Here is a 12,500-nt window from a genome sequence, read left to right on the forward strand (position 1 = left end):
ATTCATCACAAAGATACAACATAATGAGAATGTTCTAATAACGATGACAATTAAACAATGAAACACTCTCTTTGAGAGACACTGAGAGACACTCTCCCGTTCTGTTGCGAGCACACACACACACACACACACACACACACACACACATTCTCTCTCCTCTGCCCTCCCCCTCCCAGGACCTCTTTATTAAAAAGCCAGACGGCCCCTGCAGCCCAGGCAGGGTCACCACAGAGGGCATTGGCGAAGCAGCAGAGTTGAAACAGAAAAATCCACACCTCTCCACACCACTGTGACTTTTCCACCGTGTTCAAGCTTGTCCTAATAGCCCTGAAATTATGATCGTCTCTCTCCGACTCGTACAGACAGACACACACACACACACACACACACACTCACGCAACAGCCCCTGCCCAAGGTCCACCCTCTCCAAGGGCAACTCGAAGGATGCTAGGCTGCTTAACAAAACTGCTGCATAAAAAGAAACTATAGGCTTTTAAAATATACAGTCTTTAGCATTAACCTCTCTCTCTCTCTCTCTCTCTCTCTCTCTCTCTCTCTCTCTCTATGTACCACAAAGCGGTCAATCATAACAACATTCATTTCTGATTTGTCAAGAGGCCTCTACTGCAGTCATAACTGACCAATGGAGCAACTTCTGGTTCAGAAGAGCCATCGCACACGGTTACACAACTGGCCTAAAGCCAAACTCCCTCCTGAGAGCCCTCAGTTCAAGCTCAGCCCTGTGACTTCCACCCAGTGGCAGGCTGAGCGCTATCGCCCCCTGGTGGTCTATGATTCCTCATGACTACTCATGGCTGATTACTCATGCAGATTTCTGAACAAAGCATGCCATCATGCATCATCGTTATGCATTGAACAAGCACAATTATCCATTAATGAGTCTGGACTTGCGTGTATGTGTGTGTATGTATATGTATGTGTGTGTGTGTGTATGTTTACGTATACTTATGGGGTCCTGGTAAGCTGCACCAGCTTGGACAAATAAGTCTGACATCATGACAACAAAGAAAAGTATGAGGAGTTACTGATGGTGACAGTGCTGTAAATAGCATGAGGAACATTTTTGGATGGTGATAAAGTTTTCTCCACATTTTCCTGTTTTTGTTTTTTGTTTGTTTGTTTTTTTTTTTTTGCCCTTCAAGTAATGCAAAAAAAACCCCCAAAGGAGTGGCCACCAAGGCTCCGCCTCTGAGAAGGAGTGGAGAGAGAGGTCTCCGCTCTCCCCTTCCTGTAGTCTTAGTGTCTGGTCAGCTTGCATGTTCGCTCAGTGCCACCACCAGAGCTGGGTTGAGCTGAACAGAGAGGGCAGAGAGGTGATTGGTGTATACACCTCGGAACACACATGCCAGAACCAATGAGGGTCTGGGGTGGGCGGACCCGCCCCTCCCCATCTGAACATCCCCAACACTGCAGGTCTGCAGCTCAGTGTCTCTACGCGTTTGAGTCTGAGTTTGGATGCAACAAAATAGGACAAAAGCAGATAATGTTTGGTTTCATCTTAAAGAGTCTGCAAGCTTCAAGGAAACTGCTCCACTCTCTCTCTCTCCACTGTTAGACCGGTGAAGTCTGTAAACAATTATTTGTTTCTTATTCTTATTTTTGAATATCTTTTTTTTTTGTTTGTTAACTTGCAAATGAAATTTGTATCTGTACATGTGTGATTAGATTCTCTCTTTCTTTAGCTTGAAGTTAATAGTTATGTTATTATTCTTATTGTTATTGGTATGAAAAGTCTCAGGGAGAGGAGGCGGCCTAACACTTGGACTCCCTGACTTCTTTTTGGTTTCGGCCCTTATCCTTGCGCCCTTTGCCCTCGTTGTCGTCCTTCTTGTCCTTCTCGGGCTTGGTGACGCTGTCGTACGAGGGCAGCGACGCGGTGGAGGGCGTGTTCTCCTTCTTCTCCTGATTGGTCTCTCCGTTCTCCAGCTTGTTGTTGGCGGGCCGGCGTCTCTTGCAGATGAAGCCGGAGCGCGCCAGGTGTCCGCGGTAGGCGCGCTGGATGACCACGGCCGACACCTCCTCCTGCTTGCGGCGCAGCGTGGTGGTGATGGGCTCGTACGACACCTTGGACGGGTTGGCCGCCACGAAGCGCTCCTCCATCTGCTGCCGCATCATGTCCAGGTCGCCGCTGTCGCCCAGCACGCGCTTGGTGAAGGCGAACAGGATGTCCAGGCAGTGGATGCGGTCGCCGCTGACCATGGGCAGGTCCATGGCGATGAGCTCGATGATGTTGGGCTTGGGCACACGCAGCGGGTGCTCCAGGGTGTCGGCGAAGTCGGGCAGCTTGGCGAAGGTGATGAACTGGCACGCGTCCGGGTCGAACTTCTCCCAGATCTCGTAGAAGGACTCGAAGTCGTCCTCGCAGAGCGGGTCGGCGCTCTCCTCCGTGGCCACGCTGAAGTTCTCCAGGATGATGGCGATGTACATGTTGACCACGATGAGGAAGGACACGATGATGTACATGACGAAGAAGAAGATGCCCACCGAGGGGTTCCCGCAGTTCCCTCGCACCGTCGTGCCGGGGTTCTCCTTGCGGGGGTTGCAGTCGGGGTCGTAGTTCAGGATCGGGGCCAGGAGTCCATCCCACCCGGCTGACGTGGTGATCATGAATAGGATGATCATGGAGTTGCCGAACGTCTCAAAGTTGTACATGTCGTCGATCCCCAGCTCTCGCTTGACGTAGGCGAAGTTGGACATGCCGAAGATGGAGAAGATGAACATGACCAGGAACAGCAGGAGCCCGATGTTGAACAGGGCAGGAAGTGACATCATCAAGGCAAAGAGCAGAGTTCGGATGCCTTTGGCTCCTTTGATGAGACGCAGGATACGGCCGATACGCGCCAGACGGATCACCCTGAACAGCGTCGGCGACACAAAGTACTTCTCAATCAGGTCCGCCAGGAACATACCTGCACAACACGGACAGAAAGACATGCACTTCAGTACAAAATCATACATTTCAGACAGTACAAAATCATGCGCCAGAATGAAATCTATTGAGAAATAGAAAAAACATTTTTGTTGAGAGTAACTTGAAATATGTAAAGTAATATGAAAGAACTTCATATATCATGAACTTCCACTTGATTTAATATTGTCTTCACAGGGAATCCGTGAGAGAGACGAATTAAAGACAAACTGGGTCATATCCAGTCAGCTCCCATGCTGCTCTGCGGCCCTTTTCACTGGCCTGGCTCTGCAGTATCAGTAGTGCCGTGTCTCACCACCAGGGAGCAGCAGATCACAGGGCTAAGCTGCTGAGTCATGAGGAGCTGTCTTCACACAGGTCCTCCTCCATGAGAGGTGGAGGGGCCATTCCAGAGCAATTATATTATTTTCATTAACACTACTGCCCTGGAAGCATGATACCCCGGTCACTAGGGCTACACACGTCACAAGCGCTCTGTTTATTATCTTCAGTAACACTACTGCCCTGGAAGCATGATGCTCTAGGCTACATACGTCACAAGCGCTCTGGTTAGTTGTTTGGCTGCAAACTAAGGAGTGGTTGAATAAACTGGACTAGATCACATGAAAATTCACCCGCTATAGAAAGGATGACCACATGAAAATCACATGAAAATTCACCCACTACAGAGAGGATGACCCCTTGAAAATTTTATCCACTGTATAAAAAGGATGACCACTTGAAAATCACACGAAAATTCACCCACTATAAAAAGGATGAACACTTTAAAATCACATGAAAATTCACCCACTATAAAGAGGATGACCACTTTAAAATCACACAAAAATTCACCCACTATAAAGAGGATGACCTACGTGAAAATTCACCCGCTATAGAAAGGATGACCACATGAAAAACTCACCCACGATAGAGAGGATGACCACAACACAATCAAAGACGTTCCAGCCGTTGGTGAAGTAGTAATGTCTCAGAGCAAACAGCTTGAGCACAAACTCTGAGGTGAAGACGACGATGAAGACGAAATTGACCCAGTAGAGGGTCTCCTCCGTCTCCTCCGACTGGTCGTCTGTCTCCACCATCATGGTCACCATGTTGAGGCAAATCAAGATCATGATGGAGATGTCGAACACTTGCTGCGTCACAAAGTCAAACACCTTGCCCTGGAAGTTGTTCTGTAAAGACACGGAGAGAGGGAGGGAGGGAGAGAGAGAGAGAGGGAGAGAAAGAGAGAAAGAGAGGAAGTCTTTTAAATTATATTTTACATTTTGCAAGATTATGGATACAATCGCCTTCCCACCCACCATTTCTCCACAGTTCAAGCCTTGTTGTCAGTTTGCTGGTAAAGTAGATTGAGAGAGATAGAGCCAATCTGTGTCTTAACCGAATAGCAAAGAGACATCAAAAAGGCCTTCTAAGAGACTAGGAGAGCCTCGGCCCAATAGTGAGGGTGATGAATGGATACTGTACCAGAGGTCTGGGAATGGGCTTCTGAGGCTTCTTAGATCCCAGCTTCTTCATGGCGTTGTAGTACTTTTTCTGCTCCTCTGTCATGAAGATGTCCTGACCTCCAAAGTATAGGCAGAACACAAGTTTGATTACAACCATGAAATGACCCAAATAAGACCAAGTGACCAATTACCACTACTGTATGTACTGTATATGGCATATGAATGGCAGCCGGTTGCTTTCTATCTCAGTTGTGTGGTCCATGTGAGGAAAGGCAAGAGAGCAAGAGAGTGAGCTCTTATCTTTTTCTTCTGCTGGTTGAAATTGTCAATGATGACACCAATGAAGAGGTTCAGGGTGAAGAAAGAACCAAAGATGATGAAGATGACAAAGTAGATGTACATGTAGATGTTGTCCTCATACATAGGCTGGTCTTCCACCTACACACAGAGAATAAAAAATACGCCATAGACTTATTAACCGTGACAGGCTGGTCTTCCACCTATAGACAATAAAAACAAAAAACGCCATAATTTGATTAACCATGACATTCATCATGACAGGCTGGTCTCACATGAACACAAAACATAAAAAATATCATATCTGATTAATTTACCAACACCCTCACTGATTGTGGTAAGTTATATTGAACTGTGTAATACTACAGTATATTTAACAGTGTGTCGAGGTCTCAGGACCTTTCTGGAGTCCACTGCAGCGTACATGATGTCCATCCAGCCTTTGAAGGTCGCCTACGCAAGAGAGAAAACGCAGAAATAGGAGTCCGTTTTTACAAAATGTGCTTGATTGTGTACACACTGATCACAGTATTCATGGGCCAACACTCACCACTTGCAGAAGAGCCAGGTAGCCTGCCCCCACGTTGTCGAAGTTGATCTTGACGTTTTTCCATCGCACCTCCGTGTGGTTCAAAGAGATCAGCTCAAAGCACTGTGTGCGGTTGTTGACCTCGTCCGGTTTGAAGTACTCCTCCGACGTCTCGTTCCAGCAGTAGTAGTACTTGCCGGCGAACAGGTTGACGCCCATGATGCTGAAGATGAGCCAGAAGATGAGGCACACCAGCAGCACGTTCATGATGGAGGGGATGGCGCCCACCAGAGCGTTCACCACCACCTGCGGCACACGGGGGGGTGGGGTGGGGTGGGGGGGGGGGGGGGGGTCGGGGGGGGCAGAATATGGAACAGCAACGTGAGATAAACAAATACATGCTAGAACACTCTGTAGACTTCACATTATACGCCAAGCAAGGCAGCTGGTGCTCAGGAAAAGAGTTGCGAGACATGCTGTGGGTCTGTTTTGTTTTATGTCTAGACTAGAGAAAATGCTCTGGATCCCATGCTTCTGGATCTTAGTCTCAGTATAGATCTTCTCAGAGAGACGGACTTTAGTCCGTACATTTTGCTGAATGAATGAGCAGAATATTAAAAAGCAGCTGAAAAATAATCTGGTAAAATGACCAATTATCTCAAAATACGATAGTTATGCCTCAAACGTTTATAGAACAAATCAACACTATGACGTAAGGCGATGAAATGCAGGGCAACTTTTTTCAACAGTGTTGCAGTGCAATGTTATTGATCGATGTTGTTCAGACATTTTAGAATTTTCAAATTCAACAAAAACTCTCTTTGTCCTTACGAACACAACATCTTTTCTTCCAAGTGACAGCCAAGACCGTGTGCAGCTTCCCTGTGGTACGTGCATACATATGCAAACCAAACACATGCAACCCAAAGGGGAGATGGGAAGATCTATACTCTTACATGCATATAGTATTATTACACAGAGGATCTCTAAAGGTTTCGCTAAAGAGTATAAATCTTTCACTCCCTGCAAACTCATAACAATCAGAGGGTTAGCTAGGAGCAACTATTCCCCCTCTCTCACAGAAGACAGGAACGTTTCACCTCTATCTCTCCCCCTTAAACCTCACAGACCAATGATATGACACGCGTTTAGCCATCTTCCTTTTCAAAGTACATATATGCATTATTCATAATGTAAATTGATTAATTAACAAGTAAATAGTAAGTACAAGTATATAACGATAAAATGGTAACCTGATAACTACACCATAGACTGCACCATCTCAGGTGCAGCTGACCTTGTAAACGGGTCACAGTAAAAAAAAAGTGCGGTAAAAACCTATTCATGCAATTGATTACTATACAATACTATACTACTGTATATTAGCAATACTATGTTCATGTGTCTTTATAATGAGTATTTACCTCAGGATTTAATTATACATTTCATTTCTTCCCAGGATATCTTTAAAACTCTCTAAGCGGTGTGTCTTTCCTGAGGTCGTGAGAAGGTTGGGAACGTTGCTCATAGTGACAATAATGTGGATGACATGCATAGCCAAGCGTTTTTTTAAAGGGCTGAACACAGAGTCCCTGAGAAACCCCATACACCCCCCACCCCCCCACCCAGCCATCCAGCCATCCTGAAGGGGGAGTCAGACATCTTGAATGTGAGGTGGAGAGGGGGGAGGGGTAACAGCACCAGGAGCTACAGACAGGAGGAGGTTCTAAGGCCTCGGTTCAGACAGAGACAGTCGGGTGGGGAGAGGAGGAGGTTCTTCTTCTACTTATTGTTCTCCACATTCTAGAACTGACAGTGGTTTAAATAAACTAACTAACTCATATTCTCTCCAGTACTGTACTTGGGCACAATTTTATATTTTTTACTTGCTAGAATTGTTCAAGCAGGACTTCTACGTGTAATCGCAGCAGTTCTACATTGCTGTATCATAAAGTTAAGAATCTAAAATAGTTAAGAAGTTAAATTAAGAATAGAAGACTCTTCCACTGAGTGAGGAGGTCTTGTGCAGTGTAGTCCATGGGCTCAGATGGGTTCCCACTCCCACCCCACAGGCACTAAACTCACTTGCCATTTTCTAGCTCTGGTCCCAAACTTTAGGGGAAAAAACGTGCTAAAATACACTCATTCTCCATCCCCCGTCTAAAGTGGTATAAACCGGTCACTTTCAACTAAGTGTGTATGGTCACTTATGCTCTTGACTGGTGGTATCATAATCCACGGGCTAATGCTTTCTACTCACTGATCAGGAACAGATTCACCCAGGTAAGCCATCCACCTACCCAGTCATGGAAGGGTGGAGACGGGTGGGTGGGTGTGCATGTAGAGATACTATAGGGGTGGAGGGTCTAGTGAGCACACGGGTGGAGGAGTTTGGAGTTTGGAGCAACAGTAGGCCAGACAGCATCAAACAGACTAAGTGACTAAGCAGAGAGAGAGGGAGAGAGAGAGAGAGAGGAAGGAAGGAAGGGAGAGAGAGAGAGAGAGAGGAAGGAAGGGAGAGAGAAAGAGAGAGAGGAAGGAAGGGAGAGAGAGAGAGAGAAGGACGACTGCGCTGGAAAGCGAAGATGAAAGAGATGAGGAGAGTGGGGAGAAGGCTGTTGTAGATCACTGATAACCGAGGAGCACCATTCTATGTCCCAAACACCAAGATCCAGTCTAGCGCTAGCTGGTAACATAGAGTGAACCGATGCTAAAACAGCCCAGTCAAATCATAATGTGCTCGTTTGGATGGAGACTGGGTGTGATGGTAATGCGTAGTGGCAGTAACTGCAGTAGTTAGCGCTTTAGCTCTGGTTTTGTATTCAGATTGCCATCTTAGCTCATGCCAGCCTTGCACTGCACTCCGCAGATGAGTCATCTGCACGTTAATACAGAAAAAAAAACATTTCTCTTCTTTTCTCGTCTTTTTCTTTTCTTTTTTCTTTTTTTTTTATTTGGCTCCGATTTGCCTTAATGGTCGTCTTAAAATGGCTGCTCTTGGCATGCTGTGGAGACAGGCATGCATCGAGCGTCTTACCCTCATGCCCTCAAACCGCGACAGGGCCCTCAGAGGCCTAAGGGCCCGCAAAGTCCTCAAGGACTTAATGGGACCCAAGTCAGAGTAGCCCAGGGCATTAGCTATGAGGCTGACTATTGACACCTACACACAGAGAGACAGAGAGAGAGAGAGAGAGGAGGGGGGAGGAGGGGAGGAGGAGAGGAGGAGGAAGGGAAAGGGAGGGGAAGAGAAGGAGGCCACACTGTTAGAGAATCAAAGAGGGATTAAGAGAGAGAGAATGAGAGAAAGAGAGCTAGAAAGAAAGGAAGGAAGAAAGGAAGAACTGGGCAGAAGGAGGAGGCGCACGTATAGAGTGAACCTGTGTGCACCACGGCAACCAAGAGAACAAGGGATAGAGAGAGAACTAGAGAGAGAGAGAGAGAGACAGAGAGAGAGAGAGAGAGAGAGAGAGCGAGAGACAGAGAGGTTAAACAGGGCTCCCATGCACAACAACACATTGGACACACTAGACATGAACGTCCCGTCTAACAGAACTCTGTGCTTTAGGTTTGTTTCAGTCCCAGCAGGCAAGAGACTGAGCTAAAGGAAGACCAGTTATCATTGGACCTGAAAAATGAAAAGCACAGGTCACACAAAGGTCACACAAAGGTCACACAAAGGGCAAAAGAAGTACACTCACACTCACGAGGAAAAAAACACTAACAAAACCCTACACACACAAGCATGTTGGCAAAAAACACAGAACACACACGAATGTACACACACAGCACAGTACCCAAACACACACGGTGAGTGCACGTTGCACCACTTAAAGTTCGGCAGGAGGGGAGGGGAGGGGGGCGGGGCGGAGGAAGAGGAAGAGAAGGAGGAAGAGGAGGGCTTTCTGGGAGGTCACTGCTATCTGTGGTCTTACCCTGGCCCCTTATTGGCCTACACCACTGTCACTCAGGCCTGGCCACGCCCGACACCCAGCCAGTACAGTCTCGGCTACGGAAACACACATGTTAGAGCATCCGCACTGCACACACCTCTCTCTCTCTCCCTCTCATACGCACACACACACGCACACGCACACGCACACGCACACGCACACACACACGCACACGCACACACACACACACACACACACACACACACACATGCACAAAGACACAAACAGCAGCAACTCCAGCAGAGGTTAGCAGTACCACTCCGACCTTCAGCTGCCTGTGAAACGCAGAGTCTCCACCCCCAGCTGGTTCTCCTATCTTGATCTCCCACTGTAACGCTGACCCACACTGGCCCTGTCATTAGTCACTGCTCATTTAGCATCACTGCATTGGAACAGCATGTTATGTTGTCATGATCAACTACAGTATGGCCTTGACAGCTTTCAAAACATGTGATGATGCTATGACAGCTCGTAAGAATGTCACACTCTCTTAAGGCTTGTCATGGCATCCGCAATTCTGAAGTCTGTCGTGAGTATTCCGGATAATGGTAACATCAAACTGTCACGTCATAACTGGACGTCATGACGGCTGACTATGGGATGTGACATCCACAAGGACAGGTGCACAGCAAGCCGAGCTATAATGGAGAGTTATTTAACAGAGTTCCTCTGTGGTTTGTGTGAACACTCCATCCTAACGCATAGCTTTCCCATATACTGACATTTTAGTAATAAAACTATGCAGCAACTTCATATTGCAGCATACTATGACAGCCTATGGGTATGTTCCATTACTTGTACTGTCATTAGACTAAGGAGAAGCTGACCTAATAATGACTAACGGCAGAGAAGGGCCACCACTGCATACAGTACGTCTTCTCACACACTAGTAATTAGTACTGTATGGGCCTATTACAATGTCCTTATGCTAAAGTTGCATTGAAACATGGGCTTTGATGAGGAGAGGGTTTTCCTGTCTTTTCCATCTTTTCCCCCAGTAGTGATGGTCTCTATGGCAACGTCTGCAAGAAATAAACACCTCTTGACAGAAAACACATTTTAAAATTACCCCCAAAAACTGTATGTGAACAGGGTCTTATCTCCGATATGTTCCTAATCACTGTTAAGATTGTGCCACACTGGGAAATGCAGGACTGGTCTGAATAAGGTTGTGGCTACGGCATCAATGGTTGGGAGGGGATAGACAGTGGTAACAAAGCTTCTAAAACAGCTTTAGCCCAGAATATGCCTTGAGCTCTTTAAGACTACGCTGCAGTAGCTGTTAATGGCATACACATGAAGATTATATAAAAGGCTCTATACTGTACATGAACACAATTGAATTGAGTTGATTTGGGTAGTGACCTCACCTCTATTTCAATTATAACCATGATAATTAGCGCTCCCATGCCAACCGTTACTAAACGGCGCAGGTGGATTGCAGGTGCAGGTGCAGGTGCAGGTGGATTGCAGGTAGGCCTGATTGAAACCTACTGTACACTGGAGAGAGAGATCTCTTCTAGAGAGATTTAATAGCTGCAGATAAGTCCAGATACTTTGCCAACAGCCCATCCGAGCAGCCTGATTTCCAGTGCAATTGGAACTAAATATATCTATATCCCCTGAAGCCGGTGAATAAATAAATATAGATCAATTAATATAAATATAATATTCTGACATTATACAATACATTTGCAATAAAATACATATAACACTTTACTAGTTCAACGTAAAATATGTAGGCAGCAGGTGGCCAAATACTATGGAATTTGCACTGGGTGAAGCAAAAGAAAACAGGGAGAAAGAAAAGTTACCGTATCCAATCAAACAAAGTTACACACCGTTTAATTATGCAGTATTCCAAATGTAAGAATCACACATACTGTACACATAAAGAGACACAGACACACACACACACACACACACACACACACACACACACACACAGCATGTACACACAAAAGCCACATAAACTCTCACAATCGTACACCACACAGTCCCAGACATGGACACACACCACACTGACACTTATACACACACAAGCAAACACACATGGACAAACAAACTGACAAATGAACGTCTAGTGGGGATGCACTGCATATACCGTTTTCAGGACTTTCACAGGTTACACGTTGTACGCGTTATTCCGTTGTCCCGTTATTCATTATGATAAGGGTGTTATTCCGTTGTCCCGTTATTCATGACCATAAGGGCGTTATTCCGTTATTCATTACGATAAGGGCGTTATTCCGTTATCCATGACCAAAAGGGCGTTATACCGTTATCCATGACCATAAGGGCGTTATTCCGTTATTCATTACCATAAGGGCGTTATTCCGTTATCCATTACCATAAGGCCGTACACATACTGTACACATGTTAGCATGCATGGACAGCCCACAATAAAATGAAACATTTGGTTCAGCTTAAAAGAAGCCAAACAACTAAGTTCAGGGTATTACCTCATTTAGTCATGGACAAGGATGATAATCATGGACATTTTGACTACAATTGTGTACCTCGCGGCTATGACTGAATCTGATACTATGTCCCAACACTATGAGATACTGACAGATCGTCAGATGCTCAAACGCTGAAGTTCAGAGTGTGTCACCCCCACTAAACACACAGAACCAGACCACGGAACACATTCAGAATCAAGACACGACGCATAACGCCAAGGGGTCCTTACATCCACAATGAAGAAGTCCAGCCAGCACCAGGCGTTGGTGAAGTACTTGACGAAGCCGTAGGCCACCCACTTGAGCAGCATCTCCAGGATGAAGATGTAGGTGAACACGCGGTCGGCATACTCCAGGATGATCTGGATGGTCTTACGCTGCTCGATGTAGACATCCTCAAAGGCCTGCAAGCATAGCACATCACAGCAACACACACACACACGCACACACACAAACACACAAACAAACAAACAAACAAACAAACACATACACACACACACACACACACACACACACACAGACACACACACACACACACAAAGTTACAAAGTTACAAAGTTAAAACGATGCAGAACGTTACGTAATTTAGCCAGTTACGTATCTATAGTCACTATCAGCAAAACTTTCACACATTTCTTCAAATAAATGTGTGTGTGTGCGTGTGTGTGTGTGTGTATGTGTGTGTTTTGCATGCATGTAAGGCTGGGAATATATCTGAATACTCACCAGAGCTCCACTACTGAGCAGGATCATGAAGATGATGAGTGTCTCAAACCAGTTGTGCTCCACGATCAGGTAGCAGGTCTTCCTCAGGAACCACCAGTACTTGCCCCAGCCCTCAGTGATGGGCACGTCGCAGCACTT

At 46.1% G+C, this 12,500-nt stretch overlaps 1 protein-coding gene across 1 annotated transcript in view; it reads right to left on the reverse strand.

Moving 5' to 3' along the window:
• Positions 1-12,500, reverse strand: part of scn8ab (sodium channel, voltage gated, type VIII, alpha subunit b) — a 61,045-nt gene that overhangs the window by 2,110 nt on the left and 46,435 nt on the right. The window contains exons 19-27 of the mRNA XM_062545307.1: positions 12,363-12,500; positions 11,867-12,040; positions 8,262-8,384; positions 5,246-5,530; positions 5,095-5,148; positions 4,699-4,836; positions 4,418-4,522; positions 3,852-4,122; positions 1-2,930 (exon numbers count right to left, since the gene is read on the reverse strand). The exon at positions 1-2,930 is cut by the window's left edge and continues 2,110 nt beyond it; the exon at positions 12,363-12,500 is cut by the window's right edge and continues 17 nt beyond it. Of these exons, the coding sequence (XP_062401291.1) occupies positions 1,774-2,930; positions 3,852-4,122; positions 4,418-4,522; positions 4,699-4,836; positions 5,095-5,148; positions 5,246-5,530; positions 8,262-8,384; positions 11,867-12,040; positions 12,363-12,500 (2,445 nt within the window). The 3' untranslated portion in view covers positions 1-1,773. The remainder of the gene's footprint in view (positions 2,931-3,851; positions 4,123-4,417; positions 4,523-4,698; positions 4,837-5,094; positions 5,149-5,245; positions 5,531-8,261; positions 8,385-11,866; positions 12,041-12,362) is intronic.

This window comes from Sardina pilchardus, chromosome 9 (assembly GCF_963854185.1).
Source record: "Sardina pilchardus chromosome 9, fSarPil1.1, whole genome shotgun sequence".
In the NCBI taxonomy this organism is placed as follows: Eukaryota; Metazoa; Chordata; class Actinopteri; order Clupeiformes; family Clupeidae; genus Sardina; species Sardina pilchardus.